The sequence below is a fragment of the Bos javanicus genome, chromosome 2 (genome assembly GCF_032452875.1).
Source record: "Bos javanicus breed banteng chromosome 2, ARS-OSU_banteng_1.0, whole genome shotgun sequence".
Classification (NCBI taxonomy): Eukaryota; Metazoa; Chordata; class Mammalia; order Artiodactyla; family Bovidae; genus Bos; species Bos javanicus.
The window spans coordinates 15,151,311-15,173,449 of record NC_083869.1 but is presented as its reverse complement, the minus strand read 5'-3'; the positions used below and the strand labels follow the sequence as shown (position 1 = coordinate 15,173,449).

Sequence of the window (22,139 nt, the reverse complement as noted above, 5' to 3'; positions counted from 1 at the left end):
GAAAGCACTGCACATTTATATGCTGAATTTCAGAAACCCTATAGTAACAACAAAACAAGGCTGTATCTCCCAAACTAATTTTTACTGACTACAATTGTCATTGACTGTTTAGACATTTAATATGTTCATAACTATACAGCAGTGATCATACAATGTTATTTTCAGGCTGGCTTCTTCAAAAGACAGTACCAATCTATCCTACAAAAAGAAAACAGAAGAGACAGTTGGAGTTACATTAACAGTAAAAGTGATAAAGATGATTGAAGACATGTCAAGTTAACAGAACAACTCAGGTTACAATATATTAAAAAAAACATTTTAGATATTGTTTACAAGAAACTTGTAAACAGACTTAAAGACTTATAGACTTCATGTACTTCTTTTAATAATGACCATGTGACATATTATGTCTTCAGCATTGCTTGGACTTTTCAACTCCATTATCTTTGGATATATTACAGCATTACCTTTGGAGTTATTTTCTCTCAGATGATAATCTTGCAGCTCTTAAATGGATATAAAAACACTAAAGCATCAACTTATTCAAGAGAAGTAATCCCTGGAAGATATCTTGAAAGTGCTTCTGAATTAAAATTATGTGGAGGAAGTAAACAACTCATCTGGAGAAGACTTAGACTTTTAGTATCATTCCTTTAAAAGAAATACTATTCACCATATGTGTTTGCTTTGGTAAAATTAATTCCACCCAGTAGGCAATGACTCATTCCTAATAGCTCTTTGAGGATTGTTTGGAATATGTTCTCTAGAAATATTTAGCAGAAGTTTTCAACAAGCTGTCACCAAATTTTCTAATGAATAGAAAAGAACCACTATCATTTTGAAGCAGATATCTTTAAAGACACTGATTTTTAATCTATTTCCTATGAACTTTGATCAGCAAGCAGTCTATGAATATTATGGCCTGATGACCAAAATTCAGACTGAACTTATACACTGGTTTGAGCTTAAAGGGGTGATTTCTGGATAATTATTGTTTATACAGCCATATATTTTTTTCTTTCTGTACATATATATACATAATAAGTTTCTAAAAGAACATATATTTATATAGGTGTAAATCCAATAAGTCTTTCTGTAACACAATTTTATCAAGGTAAAGGTACTGAAGAGTAAATTTTAAAAATCCATCTTTAGTCAAATTTTTTGTTTATAAAAACAATACTTAGAATTCTAATTTATATTCTAAAACAGATTGAATGTTGCACTTTAGCTGATATTAGAAATATAAATACACTGATATATGTAAAATATGAAAACTGTACCTCACTAATTTTTTAAAAATCAGAGCCTTCCAAAGATGATGTTGGGGACAAATATTTCATACGAATTAGATACTGTTTAAAATGCGGACTGTTAAAATTCAGCAAACAGGTAAATTCTAATTTGGATGTTATTCTTTTCTCCTCAAGTGTAAGTATGAAATGTACTTTCACCAGTACTATAAGGGCATTCTCTTCTGCATGGAACTAGAAAACAAAATTCACAAATTTAACTGTAAATTGAAAAATGTAGATTTAGCTTGGATAAAAATATGACATGAAAATTTCCATGTTTTAGTGATAAGTGAAATATTTTATGTTTTTTGTTGATCTTACATACTTTTATAATGAAGTAGTTTCTTTCTGGGTCTAAAATAATTTATCTTTAAATGCCTCTTCATTTGCAAATAAGTCTTTTTTTATAATATTTATTCTTGCATATGAACTAAATGCTGATAACTGCACAACATAACGTCATCTGATTTGTTCCTACATCTAACTTGATATGAAGGTTGGGGCCAAATTTTCAAAATCTGTTATGGGATGTGATAAGTTAGGGGCCAGTCTTTACTGTTATGGAAAAGGATTTCTTCATATGAGGTCCCTGCCAACAGCTGTCTTCCTCAGACTGCTTCATTTCTGTTATCTGTTCACATATTGTGGCTGGAAAAGGAGAAATGCACAGCAATCGGTGAAGGCATTTGAGCAGCGAGACCCAGTGAGCATGAAACCTTCTTAACTTGGTGTGTAACCAATAGAAATTAAAAATTTTAAAGTAGTTCTTTCAAGAAAATATCTAGGCTCATTGATAGAAAATCAAATCCAAATTTAGAGCTGCTTTCTCAAGGATGATCTCTGAGGAAATTTAAATCTAGTTCTTTCCTACTAGAAATAACAGCATTTCAGGTTGCACTGAGTTCAGTGTAAACAGCATGCTAGAATCGTCAGACAGCAGGGCTTTCAGGAACAAGAGGAACACAGCTCCCTACGGGGCCACATTATGACTCCTTGTATATTTTGCATACTTTGTGTATAATGGACTTCAAACTCGAATCACTTTGAGTTTTCAACTTTCAGAGACCGTCACAAAATTGGTGCTATAACTTTTATCCATCTTTTTTGGTTTTGCCAAGTAGTCTACATATTCGAGATTTTGAGGAAAAAAATAGTACTATTTCTGGTTATATGATTTCCTAAATGCATAATTTTGAAATATAATCTTGCTGGAATACTTACCTCATCAGGATATCAGAACATTCTTACATGAACTCTGATCTCTTGGCACCAGGCTATCGAAATTTAACATCAGAACTGATGGACTCAAATCCAGGAAGAAAGAATCCAAATTATTTCACTTTGGAATTAATCTAGGTTAAATATTGATATATCTTGTTTAAATTTCAAATACCGGAGATGTTTATTTTCCATTCCAATAAATACTCTCCAAAAACCAAAATTTCAGTTGTTTTGTATATATTTCATGTCTTATATTTTTAAGTTTAGAAGCTAATTTTAGTAACAAAAAATAGCAATTTTAATTTCTTTTCAAAATAGAGATGTTTTCCTTATTAAAATATCTGATTAATTAAAATATGACATATCCTTTCATATTAAAATTCTAGTTTCCACATTCCTCTTATAAACAACTACATGTTACTTTGGAATCATTCATTTCTTCCATGCTTCTTCCATAAAGATTGATAAGTCTTGGGTGTACTCTGTAAAGAATATAATATACATGACAGATTATTTCATTAAGCTATCATTCTGTTATTTTTCATACATAACACCTATTGAATGCAGTGCATACTGCCAAATTCAAATCTAATGATAACCAACAAACATATATTCATGGCAGAGCTGCCATCTAGAAAAAATGCAGGGCCTGATAAATCAGTAGCACTAATTCCTGTAAAGCCCAGTAAATTGTGGCTGTAGAAAGCTCACATCTTGCAGGCCTCTCAGGGAGCCCTGCACACTTCCACTCACAGAGTCATAATACTCACGGAAAATGAATTTGCCTGTTTATAACCAGTTGCTCTTGCTAATAAATATTATGTAAAATTGTTCTTATGTAAAGTATGCTTTGGAAAGATGATAAAAGCAAACTGCTGAACACAAGTATTTGTTGTGGGTAAAAGGAAATTTTAAAAGTGGTTACAGGATGCTTGGGGCGGTGCACTGGGATGACCCAGAGGGACGGTATGGGGAGGGAGGTGGGAGGGGGGTTCAGGATGGGGAACACGTGTACACCCGTGGTGGATTCATGTTGATGTATGGCAAAACCAAGGCTATGGTTTTTCCTGTGGTCATGTATGGATGTGAGAGTTGGACTGTGAAGAAGGCTGAGCACCAAAGAATTGATGCTTTTGAACTGTGGTGTTGGAGAAGACTCTTGAGAGTCCCTTGGACTGCAAGGAGATCCAAACAGTCCATTCTGAAGGAGATCAGCCCTGGGTGTTCTTTGGAAGGAATGATGCTAAAGCTGAAACTCCAGTCCTTTGGCCACCTCATGCGAAGAGTTGACTCATTGGAAAAGACTGATGCTGGGAGGGATTGGGGGCAGGAGGAGAAGGGGATGACAGAGGATGAGATGGCTGGATGGCATCACTGACTCGATGGACGTGGGTCTGGGTGAACTCCGGGAGTTGGTGATGGACAGGGAGGCCTGGCGTGCTGCGATTCATGGGGTCGCAAAGAGTCTGACACGACTGAGCGACTGATCTGATCTGATTGTAAAGTAATTAGCCTCTAATTAAAATAAATAAATTTAAATTAAAAAAATAAAAAGGCAAAAAAAAAGTGGTTACAATTTTAAATTGTAACCATCTGCTGTTCAAATGACTTCATGAGGTATAAGATCTTAATCTATTTTTAAAAATTCAAAGTGGAATTTTCAGACATACATTATCTGTATAGTTTATGAAGAATGGTAATTTGGAATGCCAACATAGAGACTCATAACCAAAGAAAATGGTTGTACATAACAACTGGTGAATAAATAAGAAGTTATACTTTTTATTAAAATTGTACATGTGTCTTTTTATGTGTTCCTGATTTACTATCTAGCCAGCTAGGCAGTGGTATAAATGGTATTCAATGGTATAAATGGAAACTTCTTGTAACTATCAGTTCCGTGTCTGACAGACATATAAGGTGGGGAATACTTCCTTACCTAACATGGACCTCTGATGCAACTTGCATTAAATCACCATCTACATTCCAAGGGAAACAGTTTCCTGAAGCAGTTTCATGTGGTCCATGATCTTCCTCTGGATGGTGTCCACTGCTGTTACTCTTTGGGCAAACTTTTACTTCTTCAACAGTGTAAGTATCAACAAATGGAAAATTGAACTAAAAACAAATTAATGCAAATAACCTTGGTACTTGCTTTATACCTAACTGTAATGCAAATTAGCAAAGTTCACTGCGCTCTCACCTGCAACTAAACATCAGTGTTCATGCTGATGTTTTTACAGCTTTGAAACCTATCAGTATCAGTCTCTTTGGATGAAGCCTTTTCTGAAGCTTTGCAAGTTCATTCAGATCTAGCAACTGGCAAAATTATTTTCCGACAAATAGTACATGTCTATGAAACTGTATACAATAATTTCTAATTAAAGAGTAAATATTTAATACTAGTCTATTTTTATAAAGGATTTATATAATCCACTGAATTAATTATTGTCAGCTAGTTTAGCTGATGTAAACACAATCTAGAATAAGTTTCACATTTGGGATTTCATTACGAAAAGTTTAACTTATGAAGGTGAAAAGAGAAAGTAAGTCTATCCTGTGTTATTTTTGCCAGTGTTTGCCTGTCTCACCCTCACTTTAAAGATAGACACAAGTTGTAAGATAATTAGGGTTGCTTTCTGACCACTCGTGAATGATGAGACATCAGCTTCATATTTCATCCTTTCTTAGCCATACTACCCAAAGCAATTTATAAATTTAACGTGATCCCTATCAAATTACACACGACACTTTTCACAGAACTACAACAAATGATCCTAAAATTTATATGGAACCATCAAAGACTCAGGATTGCCAAAGCAATCTTGAGGAAAAGCAACAAAGCAGGAGGCCTAACCCTCCAGACTTCAGACAATACTACAAAAAGCTACAAGAATTGAAACTGTGTGGCGGTATTGGCACCAAAACAGACATATGGATCAATGGAACTGAATAGAGCGCCCAGAAATAAGCCCACACACCTATAGACAGTTAATGTTTGACAAAGGAGGCAGGAATATACAAGAGGGAAAAGTCTGTAATCCACAGAGACAGGCCTTGGGAGAAACCACACCTACACTCCCTGTGGTATCTGTTAATGGCAGCCCTAGAAAACTACCACAATAACCAAAACATGGGAAATCTGGTGGAGGATGGCAATAGGTGAGGCTGTGACACAGGAAAGGGCTAGAATACAAGGGGCCATGTGTTCTTCAATGAGAACGTTCAATGTCATCTTGATGACAGTAAGATTTAAGAATTAGAAAAGGGATAAATCATATCTGTATTTTAGAAATATCTGTCTAGAAGGAAGTGTGGAAGATAAGACCAGAGAAAAGAAAGACCGGGAGGAGGCTACTGTAAGCAAGAAGGGATTAATTGGTGGACTGGTTGTAAGAAATGAGGGAGCGGGGTCCAGAGTAACTCCAGGATGGGCAGAGAGTGGTGCTGTTGCCCTGTGTAGGGAAACATGGAACACCATCAGGGGAGAGGGCAATAAGGTAAACAGTGGATGTGCTCGATTCAAGATGCCTGTGAGTTCAATAACCTTAGCACACAGAAAGACACAGTGATCCTGCAGATCAGAAGAGAGGAGAGAACCCTTGGTAGTGTGCAAAGTTCAGATAGTGGTTCAAGCAGTGGAAGGCAATGAGGTCACCCAGGAAAAGGTATCATGAAAAGATAAAACTACAAACAAATCCCTGGGGAAGCACCAGCTCTTAAGGGTTTTAAACTCCCTACCAAAAACAAGGGTCAAAGTGAATGCGGAATTGTATGAACAGAGAAAGGTCAGCTACAGGATGGAGTTGAAAGAACTTGAGTAATTTTTACCTTCTATCTATTTTACACAGAGATGGGAAAGGCAAGATGTGTCACCTACAAATAACGGTTTTCAATACGTTCTACAACTGTTGGCATACATGAACATTCAGTTCAACCTGGTAAAGACGGTTCAGAGACCTAGACTGTTGCTCTCTTTGGGCTGAAGTGCTGCATTTCCCTTCCTGGATACCAGAACTGCTACTAGACAGTAGATAATATCATTTTACATTTATCTTGTCTTTATAATCTTACATAATTTATATAGACTTCCATTTTTGAACATATCAGCATGAAGAGACTTACATTTTTGAACATATCAGCATGAAGAGACTATATACACATGTATACGTATATATGTACGTCTACAATTTTTTAACAAATGAAATCAGTCACCTTGAGAATCAATCACATTATTCTTACTATATATCATTAAACAAAACATTTTAGAATTTCTTTGCAAAACATTACAGGACAATAGCATGGACTTGAATTTTTGGAAAGAGCTAAGCCAATGAGTTAAATCTAATGAAACACACACACAGGCAACAGTTTCTTGTATCACAAGCAAGATATGACTGGTCAAGTACATGAGAAAAAATGTTACATTGTGCATCACATGGTCTCCTTTCGAAATAGTTATTTTCCTATAGATACAGAATTATATTTACTACTATGTTCATATTTTTATAGTAAGCATCTATTACTTTTAAAGTCAGAAGAAAGCTACTTTCATATTGAAAAAAAAGGATTAAAGAAAAGTTACCTAAGACATTTGCCTATTAGCCATTCCAAAAGAGAACCTCCAAAAGTAGTTTGTGCAATCATGCATCCCTAAAATAAATACCAGCTTCTCAAGGAAAGTATCTTAAGGTCATTACTCCTTTAAATTCTCAGAATTATTTAATAGAAAAAGTTTATACCAAGGTAATGACATTCATTATCTCTTGGAATATAGAATTTTGAGTGCTTTTTATATCGCTATTTTGCTTCTATTTTCTGATTTAGAAAAAAAGCAATGGAAATGTATTGCTTCAGGATTAAGAAAAATAATAAAGTTGCAAACAAAATTAGCAACATTTGAAAAGGAATACATTTCTTTAAAAATCAATAAATCACTATTTCCCAAAATACATCCATAAAGTTATTAGTTAGTCTCACAACCTACATTATATCTGCTTTTGTCCACTTTGTCTCCTTAGAGACTTATGTTTAAGGAAAATAGGACTATATCTAATTGTTATAACTTCCTAAACATTTAATTCAGTTGGTTGCTCAACAAACATTGATCAAATAATGTGGTAGGCAGAAGAGAACCAAAACTTCATGAGGCCTGCTCGAGAAAGTTTAAAATTATAAAGAAGCAAAAATGGGAGCCTTGCAGTGACTCCCTACATAAGCAAGATTCAGTGCTGGTCACCAGCTGAATGTACTCTCCTCCTCCCACCTGTTCTCCCCCAACTACAGCCAGGCACAATTTTATACCTGTAAGAAGGTGTGAGACTGTATGGTTTTACATGCCTACTATGTACTTCAAGATTCATAATTTCAGAAATTCACATATTTATGGATCAGTTTCCTAATAACTGACTCAAAGTACCTGCCAAAAGAATATGGCTTATAATAGTTGTTGCTTCTCTTTAAAACAAATCTCTTAAGTGGAAATATAATAACTTTCCCTATCTCTACAAAAACCACACACATCTAAGTTTAGAATAAAATAACAGCTATATAAAAGTGGTGTATTCTAAAGTATATTTCTGCAAATTTATTTCAATCAATGTAAGTAGGCAGATCTTGAACAAATGAAAGGAAAATCCAAAGGTCATAACTTTAGAGGGAGTCTGATGTCATAAAATCAAGAAGATTAAAAATCTCAGGTTTCACTCTCCTCATTTTGAACAGCTGAGTGTAATTTTATCCTTAACTTACTCCACATTTCAGTATAACACTACATTTTCTATTTTCTCTTGGCACACGCACACATAAAATATATATAACCACCAACCCACAATTCAAAAAAGGCCAATCTGTATTAATACTGGTGGATACTTTTCAAAATTTGAAGAAAGTTCAAACTGGAAAAAAAAGAAAAGATTAATGTATTCAGAAGAAAATAAAGCCTTCTTACAAGGCAGGACTTGGTGTCAATTCTGCCAGCATCTCAGTCCCCATGATTAACTGCTTTGCACATAAGTAATCCACATGCTTTAGTGTACCTGGTTTTTAATACTCGCGTATCTTTTCAGGTGTTTTATAAATTCCGGTCGAGAAGTGTTTCGTGCAGTTATAAGAGCCATGCTTCCATTATTTAATCTGAAATTAAATATTTGTATTTGACATCAAAACATTTATTAAGAGATTATATCAGAAATTACTCTGTATCATTCTTTCTAATAAATAACGTTTACTAGAAGTTGTAGGCAAGTCAGATAAATAACATTTTATTTACCTAAAATTCTTAAACCATATTTTGCTGCATTCTTCTTAAAATGAAACAGCCTTTCAGATTAGTTTTATTAGACAACCAACTTCCTTCTCACCAAGCACTGACATTAAGGGCTTTTAAAAAAACTGAATCATCATGCATCCTATTCACATATCAAGACATAATTTGAAATGTACTTACTTAGGGAGTGTTTTGTTTTTTAACGATGTGTTGTAAAATAGTTAATCAGTACAAATGGTGAAACAACTAGTTCAACGGCTTTAAAAATCTAACGTTTGATTTAAACATTTATTTAAGGGCAGGTCTAAGTGACAGGAAACCAGATAAATCAAAGCGGCCCTTGGATGGATTAACTGGAGTGAACATACACTACCATACATGTTCAGTTAAATGACTGCACATTTTAATCTTGCATAACTGTTTGGTTCAATATAAGAGGCTGCAAATTTAGAGGTGTGATTTAGTGCCAAAAGCCACTCACAGATGCATCTAGCTTTAGAAGGCAGTTTGCAGAAATATGTGCAAATGACTCCTAGGCTCAATTTCAGTGCAAATATAAAGTCATTCCAAGAATAACAACAACGACATAAAAAAGAGCTCTTTAAATCTTACGGAACCTCAGGTTAGAGCTGTAAAGGACCCTGGAGATTATCCAGTCATTCACTCAACTTACGTAGAATGAAAGGAAGTCCCCAAGTTTAAGTGATTGGTTCAAAGACAGAAAAACAAAAATGATCACTGGAACCAGAGCCTTTCATTCAGGGTCCATAATTCCTTTTACCCATCATGTCACCTTTTCCCAACTGGAAATGAATAGTCAATGATACCAAAACATGAGTGTTTTGTGTGTTCTTGATTTTAATTCTTTAGTTTTCCTGTGTGTACCTTTCAATACTTATTAATAGTTGAAACACATGCTATGTGCCTAGCACCCTTCTCAATATTTCCATATATTACTGCATTTAATCTTAGCAAAATTCGAATACAAAAATAGTTCCTATCAGCAACTTGCACTGATGTATCTAAAGATGAAACTCCTTTGCAATTTCCCTGAATCATTCAGAAGATAAACTTTGAGTATCCTGGTCAGCCAAAGCTCCTACATAAAGGCCCTTGCAAAAATGGCATGTTTGACTACAATCCACAGAAGACATCTCTAACCAGTCACCCTTCTCTGAAAAAGTCATCAATGCTGACTGAACCTGGAGAGTAAGCCATGGACTTTCAGGCCAGCTGGAGAATATCTGGAGCAGCTGGAAGGAGGCATGAACCTACTCCTTCCCAGAGAGCGAGACTACCTCCCCAAAGGTCCTTGAGCAGACGTGAGCGTGGAGATGGTGCAGGGTCAGAGCAGCACCGTGTCATGGCCTGGAGAGCACAGCTTGGGTCAGCTGGCCAGGACCTCACTTCTTGTGGGACGCTTCCTTAGGGAGGCGTCAGCTAAGGTTTCTGAGGGTAGGGGGAGGAAACATCAGGCTCAATTTCTAAATCATACAACCTTCAAAACATTCCTGGCAAGCTTCAGCACTAGAGAGAATTAATGAGGGCCCTGACATCTGGTTTTTAAGTAGTTTCTCTTCTTTTCTAACTTTAGATGTTTTCCTGTTTCTCACCTTCCTATCATTAGTCAAGGAAAACATTCTAAATCATCCCTTTGCCAGCATTAATCCTTCAGGTTAAATATTTTGCAGGGAAGTTGAAACTAATCATTAAAATAATGTTCAGATCAGATTAGATCAGTTGCTCAGTCGTGTCCGACTCTTTGCGACCCCATGAATCACAGCACGCCAGGCCTCCCTGTCCATCACCAACTCCTGGAGTTCACTCAGACTCACGTCCATCGAGTCAGTGACGCCATCCAGCCATCTCATCCTCTGGCGTCCCCTTCTCCTCTTGCCCCCAATCCCTCCCAGCATCAGAGTCTTTTCCAATGAGTCAACTCTTCGCATGAGGTGGCCAAAGTACTGGAGTTTCAGCTTTAACATCATTCCTTCCAAAGAAATCCCAGGGCTGGTCTCCGTTATGAATTGCCAAAGTACGTACATAAGTCATTGTTTTATTCTACTTTAAGGAAAAATTTAGATGTGATAATATTACACAACATTCATCACCCTTTCTTCTATGCTCTAGAGGAATGTAAGAGAAATATTTTCAGACCAATGATGGACAACTACATGAAAAGTATGTACAAGATAGTTTGTGGATAAAATGATATATAAAATGTCTCACAAAAATGTGGGCAGTATATTCAGATGCATCACTATTCATACTAAATACAACTAAAATAGTTCCTTTGATTAAAGTATCATACATACACACATACATGCCATTCTTGCTAAGGATGTTTACATCTGCACTAAAATTCAAAGTCAGGGACAGCCATAATAAGTATCAGAATTAAACAATGTTCTCAGTGACTGGTAAATAACATAAATAAAAGAGCAAAATGGGCATAAATAACACAATAAGATCATGTCAATAAAACCCAAAGAATATTATTTTAGCTTCAGTGATATTAAAACATCAGAGTTATTATTTTTCCAGTATAACAGTTGTTCTCAGCCTACTCTGATGACAAATGCCTTAGAATCTCTAATACTATACAGTCAAAGATGACTTCCTCTTGATCATATTCTAGCTAGCCAAGAGTTAGCTGGCTATTCTGACAGATAAATGTGGTTTATAGAAAAGTATCAACAATTCAATAAAAATGCTTACTAACCTGGTATTAGGTGCCAAGCCTCTAGGTGCCACTGAACACTGGCACGGAATTGCCATAATGCTGACATTCAAGAACTGACCCTGGATCATTTGCCACTGATCATTACAATCTAAAGGCAATGGAAGGGATCAGTTATTTTCCCTCACCACAGCAAAATGTCAACAGAGCCTGGCTCAGTTCTCAGGGAGGTAATTTCAGACTCACCAGATTTGGGATATCCTTGTGCCCTCCTAAAAGAAAACAAAAGAGACAAAAACACATCACACACAAAAATGGCATCTATTAAACATGAGATGGTTGTAGAACTCAACATTATAGCTATTAGACAGTACATAAAAATATGTGAACAATTCCATTACTGCATTATTTGATTCTCTGATTTATCAGTAACAATGATTTTGGTTTTGTTTTTTTTTTTAAGACTACACCACTTCCTTTGTGTGACTTCAAAAAATGTTTTTAGTCTGCACTAGAAATTCTCATGAGGGCAGAAACTATGGATTTTGTTTGCTTGTTCATTGGCTCATGGTGTCCAAAATGTCTGGCATAGAGCAGATAATCAATAAACAGCTGTTGAATTGAAAGATGGATGGATAAATGGATGGGTAGATGGAGGGATGGAGTGAACAGTTGCTTCTGAAGGCAAATGCCAAGCTACATGATCTTATAGTATCTGTAGCACTCCATGATTCTATATTCTTCACTAATATGATAGAATAACAACCAAATATCCCAAGTCTAATACACTGTTTATATCAAACTATTTTATGTTTTGGGGCTTCCCTGGTGGCTCAGAGGGTAAAGTGTCTGCCTGCAACGCGGGAAACTGGGCTTCGATCCCTGGTTCAGGAAGAGCCCCTGGAGAAGGAAATGGCAACCCACTCTGGTACTCTTGCCTGGAAAATCCCATGGACAGAGAAGCCTGGTAGGCTTCATGGAGTCGCAAAGAGTCGGACACGACTGAGCAACTTCACTTTCACTTTCATTTTATGCTTTAAAAATAGATAAAGTATATAACCTTCATTGCTAACACTAGCAAGTGGGTACTCTTTCTGCCCCCTTCTGATGCCTATGTCAGAAGCTTTCTCTATCTCCTTTATACTTTAATAAAACTTTATTACATAAAAAAAAAATAGATAAAGATTCCTGTATTACTTTGAGTGAAGCTTTTAACTTACCTTTCTTCTAAATCCTGAGAGCTGTTAAATGGTAAAAATGATATTTCACATTCTTCTGGCCTACAACATAATGAAACCTGTTTTTAGCAGTCATTGACTCTGGGATATGAAATTTGGGGTTTAAGGAAAAAAGACTTACTTTAGTTTTGCCAGTGCCTTCATGATAGCAAAATCCATCCGCTGGTTAGGGGACATCCATCGATGATTTTCTGCCACAGCCAAAGCTCTTCCACCAAAGCCAAACATGGCTGAGAACCCAAAGCGAAGAAACTTGCCAATGGTGCTGAAGGTACAGACATCGACTGGCTGTATGTGCCCTTGAATGTTATGCCGAATATTCGTGTCAGTAAATATAGTCAAGACGGCAAACACAGAAGAGCATATTCATTTACTCATGGAAGAAGAAAGTGTCAGGCTACTTTATAATGTAATAAATATGCTGCTTTATCTTCCACTCTTTTTACCTACAGTGACTGCAACTGCCATTTATAGCTTTTTCAGGTACTAAACGAAGAAAAAGAAAGCAGTACATTTTGCAGTTTACTGCTCTTTTAAACGAAACATTGCTAAGGAAGTCAAGTTGAAGTACATGTGCAAAGTACACTCAGATTAACAGATTTGCATATATTAGTGCTTATATGCTTTATATCAGTAGAGATAATAAAAGGTCTAGTGGAAGGACACAGGCTGGAGATTTTTTTCTTGTGCTTTTTTTTTTTTTTAATTTTAATAACCAGTCCCAGAGTTCTGATAGTGAAACAACAGTTTCTGATATTGTGCATGGATTTTCTTGAGCTGGTTATACAGTTGGGATCTTGAATATCATTGTATTTTTTCCTATCCAATTATAGTAAAACTATATTTTCTACTCTTTAGAGCACCTGTATTGTGAAAAATCATCAGTCAAAATAGTGAAACTTTGACTAAAATTTTCAGTTTTTATTCAAACACTTTTCTGCTTTGAGAGATAAAGAAGCTGTCTTGGCAAGTCTGGAGGAAATAAAATAATCTTCCTTAGAAAACATGAACTTCTTTGGAAGAATTCTTACCCATTATAATGTGCAAAGTTGCAGTTACCACATGAGAAACTCCATGGAGAGAATGTGCCAATACATTAGTAGATCCTGCCAAATCAAATGTAAAATGTGGATGATCAGTGTAGCAAACATTTTATGTGGTTTTTATTTGTCTTTCTTAATGTGGCATGTTACATTGATTTATTTGGTATGATGAACCATCCTTGTGAACCTGGGATGAATCCCACTTGAACGTGGTATATGATCGTTTTTATGTGTTGTTGAGTTCCATTTGCTAACATTTTGTGGGGAATTTTTACACCTAAATTCAAAGATAATGGCCTGTAATCTTTTTTAAGGGGTGTCATTGTCTGGTTTTGGTATGAGGGTGATGGTGGCTTCATAGAATGTCTTTAAGAGTATTCCTTCCTTTTTTTTTTCTTTTTTTGGATGCTTTTATTTTATTTTTTTAATTTAAATTTATTTTAATTAGAGGCTAATTACTTTACAATATTGTATTGGTTTTGCCATACATCAACATGAATCCACCACGGGTGTACACATGTTCCCAATCCTGAACCCACCTCCCACCTCCCTCCCTATACCATCCCTCTGGGTCATCCCAGTGCACCAGCCCCAAGCATCCTGTATCCTGCATTGAACCTGGACTGGCAATTCGTTTCTTATATGATATTATACATGTTTCAATGCCATTCTCCCAAATCATCCCACCCTCTCCCTCTCCCACAGAGTCCAAAAGACTGTTCTATACATCAGTGTCTCTTTTGCTGTCTCGCATACAGGGTTATCGTTACCATCTTTCTAAATTCCATATATATGCGTTAGTATACTGTATTGGTGTTTTTCTTTCTGGCTTACTTCACTCTGTATAATCAGCTCCAGTTTCATCCACCTCATTAGAACTGATTCAAATGTATTCTTTTTCTTTTCAATTTTTTTGAAGAGTCTGAGAAGAATTGGTATAAGTTATCCTTGAATGTCTGATAGAATTTGCCTGTGAAGCCATCTGGTCCCAGACTTTTGTTTGTAGGAAGTTTTTTTTTTTTAATTACAGATTCTATTTCACTTCTAATTATCAGTCTGTCCAAATTAGCTATTTCTTGCAAACATTTTAAACTAACTATTTGCTCTTACTTTATAGAGATGTCACTATGTAATGTTTAAATGAAAAATTACATGGAAGTTTGTAAGTTTTTGTTCACATCATAGATGCACACCGGATGGCTACTGAATTATTAATCTTTAAATAACTTAAAAATTAGAAAACAATTTATAGTATCTACTTGCTCACAGCTTCTTCCATTGTGAATGTATATTTTCTACCTGAAAGAGTGTTAGCTATATCAAAATCTGCCCCATTCAACTTTAATAACCAGGCTTCTAACTTCTTTACCAAAAAGAGCACCAACAGTAGAAGGATGGCTCTGGAAAGCAGAGACAAACACATACACACACAAAAAAAGCCAAATAATAACTAAGAAAAAATATAAAATCACTGTAAAGTACAAGAGATAGGCTTTAAATTCTTTCTAAAGCTCTTTGTGCAAGGTAATGCTCAAAATCCTTCAAACTAGGCTTCAGCAGTACATGAACTGAGAAATTCCAGATGTACAAGCTGGATTTAGAAAAGGTAGAGGAACCAGAGATCAAATTGCCAACATCCTCTGGATCATAGATAAAACAAGGGCATTCCAAAAACACCACCTACTTCTGCTTCATTGACTATGTTAAAGCCTTTGACTGTGTGGATCACAATAAACTGTGGAAAATTCTTCAAGAGATGGGAACACCAGACCACCTGATCTGTCTCCTGAAAAACCTGTATGCAGGCCAAGAAGCCACAGTTAAAACCAGACATGGAACGATGAACTGGTTCTAAATTGGGAAAGGAGTACGTCAAGGCTGCATATTGTCACCGTGCTTATTTAACTTCTATGCACAGTACATCATGTGAAATGCTGGACTGGATGAATCACAAGCTGGAATCAAGATTGCTGGGAAAAATATCAACAACTTCAGATATACAGATGATACCACTCAAAGGCAGAAAGCAACGAGGAAGTAAAGAGCCCCTTAATGAGGATAAAAGAGATTGAAAAAGCTGACTTAAAATTCAGACTTCCAAAAATTAAGATCATGGCATCTGGTCCCATCATATCATGGCAAATAGATAAAAAGTGGAAACAGTGACAAATTTCATTGTCTTAAGAGTCAAAAATCACTGCAGATGGTGACTGCAGCCATGAAATTAAACCGTGCTTACTCCTTGGAAGAAAAGCTATGATAAAACTAGGCAGTGTATTAAAAAGCAGAGACATCACTTTGTAGACAAAAGTCAGTATAGTTAAAACTATGGTTTTTCCAGTTAGTCATGCATGGACCATAAAGAAGGCTGAGAGTCAAAGAATTGATGCTTTTAAATTGTGGTAGTGGAGAAGATTCTTGAGAGTCCCTTGAACAGCAAGGAGATCAAACCAGTCAATCCTAAAGGAAATCAGTCCTGAATAATCATTGGAAGGACTGATGCTGAAGCCTCAATACTCTGACCACCTGATGCAAAAAGCCAACTCATTGGAAAAGACCCTGATGCTGGGAAAGATTGAGGGCCGGAGGAGAAAGGGGCAACAGAGGATGAGATGGAGATGGTGAAGGACAGGGAAGCCTGAACTGCTCCAGTTCGTGGAGTTGCAAAGAGTCAGACATGACTTAGCAACTGAAAACAACAAAGCTCTTAACCAAGTTGGGGGTCTCTTCTATTATCTGAGATATTGTATCATAGATGAAGAAAACACTTCTTTCCATGGTATCTGCCACAGTATAAGAATCTGTATTGAGACACAGATTTCTCTATATCACTAGGATAATTTAGGATCCATATGAATTTTTCCCACCAGCCTACACAGAAAAAGAGCTCTCTCAAGTCACACCCCTGTAATACTTATGTGTCTGAGATCTTGCGGTAAAGGTCTGCTTTCAAAGGGGAAAATACCAGCTAGCCCATTCCCAGGGAGTAAAAAGGATTTAAAATTAAGAAGTTATCATTTTTCTTGATTTAAGTCCAGTAACTGCCAAGAGCTGTGCTAGCATGGATATATTGTGTACTACAGCTATCAGGCTTCGCTGGTGGCTCACACAGCAAAGAATCCACCCACAATGCGGGAGACCTGGGTTCAATCCCCAGGTTGGGAAGATCCCCTGGAGGAGAGCACGGCAACCCACTCCAGTATTCTAGCCTGGAGAATCCCCATGGACAGAGGAGCCTGGCAGACTATGGTCCATCAGGTCACAAAGAGTTGGACATGACTAAGTGACTAAGCACATACACACTATAGCTATCGAGGCAAAGACTAGTCCCCTGGCTTTGCTAATGAGAAACTTTCTTGTGTGGTCCCTTTGATTTGTCACTTTGAATGGATATATGCTTGGGTTCTCAGTTGAAGTTGAGACAGTGCAGCCATTATCAAACAATACAATAATAATCATGAGGTACCTACCTAAGCATTGAGATTTTCACACCTCTAATGATACCAATGCAAAGAAATGTCCACCTTGACCAACTGGTAAACTGGTTTTAACTGACTCATCAAAAGGTAGTTTATGTTCTGACCCTTGTTACTCAAAATATGTCCCATAATCAAACAGCAATGGCCACATCTCCCTGTTTATTACAATGTTGATTGTGAAGTCCCACTCCATGCCTAACAAGTCATAGTCTGCATTTTATAAGATCTTCAGGTTATGTATAATATAAGGAGAGGTCCTTCTCCAGAATTTATGGTTCAAGGATCAGCTGCATCAACATTATCTGCTAGAGCTTATTAAAAAGGGAAATTTCTGGATTCCACCTCCAACCTTTGGAAAGGGAGTAGCTGGGAGTAGGGCCCAGATGTCCATGTCTTAGCAAGTTTTCCAGGTAACTTTTATGCACTCTAAGGTCTGAGAAAAGTGGTCCAGAAATCTGTTCCTCAGTGGATCTTTACCAGCTGTCAATCACCTCAGTTCAGTTCAGTCGCTCAGTCGTGTCCAACTCTTTGAGACCCCATGAATCGCAGCATGCCAGGCCTCCCTGTCTATCACCAACTCCTGGAGGTCACTCAGACTCACATCCGTTGAGTCAGTGATGCCATCCAGCCATCTCCTCCTCTGTCATCCCCTTCTCCTCCTGCCCCCAGTCCCTCCCAGCATCAGAGTCTTTACCAATGAGTCAACTCTTCGCATGAGGTGGCCAAAGTACTGGAGTTTCAGCTTTAGCATCATTCCTTCCAAAGAAATCCCAGGGCTGATCTCCTTCAGAATGGACTGTTTGGATCTCCTTGCAGTCCAAGGGACTCTCAAGAGTCTTCTCCAACACCACAGTTCCAAAGCATCAATTCTTCGGTGCTCAGCCTTCTTCACAGTCCAACTCTCACATCCATACATGACCACAGGAAAAACCATAGCCTTGACTAGATGGACCTTTGTTGGCAAAGTAATGTCTCTGCTTTTGAATATGCTATCTAGGTTGGTCATAACTTTCCTTCCAAGGAGTAAGCGTCTTTTAATTTCATGGCTGCAGTCACCATCTGCAGTGATTTTGGAGCCCAAAAAAATAAAGTCTGACACTGTTTCCTAGGCCTTTCCAACGATCCTTTAACCCTCTATAGGCTGCCTTTGGACCTCTAATTGCTAATTAATCTAGACTAGGTGAGGGTAGGGGGAAGCAAAAACAAATCAATCCATTTTACTTCCCAACCAGATTATGTTGAAGGTTTTGGAGAAGGCTACATAACTAGAGTGATATATTTAAGATTATCAATGGATTACAGTACTCTTTGAAACATACTTCCTCCATTACCATGGTTAATTAGGAGCAGGCCATAAAAGCATTCCTCTAGAAAGACTATTTAAAAACATAATGTAATGTTGTCATGTGCAGTAGAGAATGACACATATCATGACTCAAGAAAAATAAAGACCATTTATTCCCTTGAGTTTGAAGTATGCTAAGTATGCCCAAACACAAATCCTCTTAGAAAGCTAGAGATTGCTTTTTATTTTTTTGTCTTCTCAGGCTTTGCAACTTTGCCACTTTCCTTTAATTCCACTGAACCTGGCAATGATAACAGACATGACCAGAAGTCAGAAAATCATTTTAGTCATCTTCTACTCTGCTTAAGCTATACCTTAATCCTGAAGAACTTATTTTTTAACACTCTGAATTTAAGAGGAAAGTTGATGAAGAAAGTAGATGTAAAATTATAAAACTGTAGATTGCTTCATATTTTTGTTTGAATAATCTAAAAGAGTACAATTTCCTGAAACAAAATGTGCTCCATCCAAAAAGATATCTACATGCCAAAAGAACATGCTGCTCACATAAATAAAAACTATGTAATTTTAGCATTCTCACAAAAGCTATAAATGTTCTGCCTCGAGGTAAACATTTTAATTAGCCTGAAAAGTTGTTTTTCTTAACACTACCAGCAACTTTACTCACTGCCACCTCCCCAAATCTGCTAAAATGTGCCACATCCAACAAGTAAGGACAGAAGCAGCAGATCATCTAACGCATGACTGATGGAAGAACCAGGCAGAAACTACGGAGGCAAAAAGAAAAAAAAAAAAATTGTCCTTGGAAGTGCAAGCACTTCTGCAGAACAATTAACTTAATTAACCAGACATCATGAATATTCATAAAGCCATTAATGTCTCCCACATCCAAACAGATAAATGTGATGTAATGACTTCCTAGTCAAGCATATCTAAAATTCTCATGAAAACTGCACCTACACTTCGGTTCTTTGCCTAAAATATCATAGAAATTAACAGTCCCTTGGCAATATTTTATTCTCCTTAAATTAATTGGAATGTATGATTTATGAATTCTATAGGAATATATGGTTCCCAGTCATCAGTATGTGGATTGAGCCTTGTTTTACATCAACTGGATTGCTTTTTTATTTTTATGTCCTCTTTGGCTTTTTTCTCTATCCTCCCCCTCATACCTTTAATCGGAATCTCTCTGTATAGTTCCTTAGCACCAGTTCCCATAGCAACAAACACCATTGCTAATGGCCAGTAGTTCAAATACAGGCTTCCCACATCTGATCCATCTGAGTCTGACCATAATTCAGTGGTTTAGTCTGTTGGCTCAGTGGAGTAATTTACTAAACACGCTCCCTCTGGGTATCTCTCTCCAGGAGGCAAATGGCTCCAAAGGCAGACCGTCTTCTGCATTCAGCTTAGAAACTTCCTGCCTAGCTCTTGTTCCCAGTCTCCACAAAGCCCTGACCAGACATAGAGTCCTCATATTAATTACATCCTGCACATGATTTCCTCCTATTAGATGCAATCCATAAGCTGGAACTTCTATACAACCACTAAAGTTTTGACAACAGGCTGTATCTTCTAAACAAAAAGTATTCAAATGCCATTTCTATCAATCATATCCACTGTATCTGGAAAATGCTCTCAAAATCAGAAATATGTTTAAAAAGTATGATGATAATAAAACTCAATGCTATTCCTTTATAAAATCTGAGTTGCATGTTAAAAAGTAAGCATAACCAGAATTGTTTCTAGCTCACTATTCACTTGATGTCAAATGCATACCTGTGGAGACACCCATCCTTCCACTTCTGATGTACAGCACTGAATGAGTGACCTCAGGGGTGTAAGTACTATGGAAAAGAAACAGTGAGCTAAGCATATCCACTCTGCCCGAAGGGAAAAGGTTGGGAAAGTTCCACCATTATAGACATACTCCTAAAATGACACAGAAAGGTCAAAGTGTGCTTCCAAAGCATCTTTTTGAATTGATGCATTTTGTTATTGTCTACCTAAAAGGTTTATTTTCACAGATTTTTCTTAATGGGTTTTATAATCATAAGGATATATCCTTATAACCCTCTCCTTTTAAATTACTGTTTTTATGAAGGACTTTTTCCTCTAAAAGAGCATTGGTATGTCTCCTATTCTTTGTCGATTGATAATACAAATATACTAAAATCCACACTAATTGACTCTGGTTATTGAATGGATAGAAAGTTGATTTCTTTTTCAACCATGTGCATTGTTTTCTATTTTCACAGGAAACAACACAACTGACCCTTAAACAACATGGGTTTGAAGTCAGTGGATTCACTTCGATGTGGATATTTTTCCGTTGTGAATACTATGCCATGCTGTGCTAAGTCGCTTCAGCTGTGCCTGACTCTTTGTGACCTTATGGACTACAGCCTGCCAGGTGCCTCTGTTCATGGGATTCTCCAGGCAAGAATACTGGAGTGAGTTGCTGTGCCTTCCTCCAGGGGATCCTCCTGACCCAGGGATGGAACCCACATCTCCTGCAGCTCCCACACTGCAGGAGAATTCTCTACTGCTGAGCCACCAGAGAAGCCCAGTGAATACGATGGTGGTGGTGCTGTAGTCCCTAAGTCGTGTCTGACTCCTTTGACTCCATGAACTGTAGCCTGCCAGGCTCCTCTGTCCATTGTATTCTCCAGGCAAGAATAATGGAGTGGGTTGCCATTCCCTCCTCCAGGGAATCTTCCCAACCTGGGAATCGACCCCGATTCCCTATTCCCAGTGGGCTGAATTTGAGAATGCAGAGAAAAGAAGGGCCAACTGTATATTGATCAAGGATCAACTGTAATTGTTTCCACTCTTCTTATGGAGATGATAATATGTGATGTTTTAAAATGAAAAAATCTCACCTTTTTCACTATTGTTTGTTTCAATAATAATTTGGGAGGAAAAAGTGAAAGTGAAGTCGCTCAGTCATGTCTGACTCTTTGTGACCCCATGGACTGTAGCCTGCCAGGTTCCTCTGTGCATGGGATTTTCCAGGCAATAGTACTGGAGTGGATTGCCATTTCCTTCTCCAGGGGATCTTCCCGACCCAGGGATCAAACCCAGGTCTCCCTCATTGTAGACAGACACTTTACCGTCTGAGCCACCAGGGAAGTCAAGGACTAGATTAATGTAACAAACCTGCCAAAGATGCTGTTGCCTGTTCCAGATGCCGGTGTTGCTCTGGCTGTTCTCCCTGACTCACTTCCACTTTCTTTTCCTCCCTTCCCCTAATCAGGCTTATTCCTAGAGCAGGTTCCCAGAAGGTTGCTCCCTTGCCTAAACCTCCCATTGTTCCCTAACAGCAATTCAGACCCTTTCCTGTGGCATCCAGAAACCACCAAAGTTTAGACACATTTTGACACCAGTACCACCCAACAAATGGCCTGTGGTCTTTTCTTTCACATTCCTGGATTTTGCCTTGCCACTTGTTATTTTTGCAGCCAAGAAAATAACGTATTCTTATCTTTCAGGTCAGATCCTACCTATTTTTAGGTCCCGTTCAAGTGCCACTTGCTCTATAATTTCTTTACATTTACTCACGTAACCCTTATTAAGCGTTCATGGTGTCACATTCTGTTCTAGCTG

At 37.3% G+C, this 22,139-nt stretch overlaps 2 protein-coding genes across 3 annotated transcripts in view; one reads left to right on the top strand and one right to left on the bottom strand.

Annotated features, from left to right (window-relative positions):
* ITGA4 (integrin subunit alpha 4) overlaps positions 1 to 4,307 on the top strand; it is a 94,091-nt gene extending 89,784 nt beyond the window's left edge. Inside the window, exon 28 of the mRNA XM_061433856.1 lies at positions 166 to 4,307. Within this exon, the coding sequence (XP_061289840.1) occupies positions 166 to 264 (99 nt within the window). The 3' untranslated portion in view covers positions 265 to 4,307. The remainder of the gene's footprint in view (positions 1 to 165) is intronic.
* CERKL (ceramide kinase like) overlaps positions 66 to 22,139 on the bottom strand; it is a 141,090-nt gene continuing 119,016 nt past the window's right edge. For both annotated transcript variants that reach the window (XM_061433883.1, XM_061433872.1), the window contains exons 6-13: positions 13,734 to 13,808; positions 12,824 to 13,001; positions 12,685 to 12,744; positions 11,711 to 11,736; positions 11,507 to 11,615; positions 8,555 to 8,651; positions 4,456 to 4,634; positions 66 to 2,998 (exon numbers count right to left, since the gene is read on the bottom strand). In XM_061433883.1, coding sequence (XP_061289867.1) covers positions 2,917 to 2,998; positions 4,456 to 4,634; positions 8,555 to 8,651; positions 11,507 to 11,615; positions 11,711 to 11,736; positions 12,685 to 12,744; positions 12,824 to 13,001; positions 13,734 to 13,808 — 806 coding nt within the window. In that variant the 3' untranslated portion in view covers positions 66 to 2,916. The remainder of the gene's footprint in view (positions 2,999 to 4,455; positions 4,635 to 8,554; positions 8,652 to 11,506; positions 11,616 to 11,710; positions 11,737 to 12,684; positions 12,745 to 12,823; positions 13,002 to 13,733; positions 13,809 to 22,139) is intronic.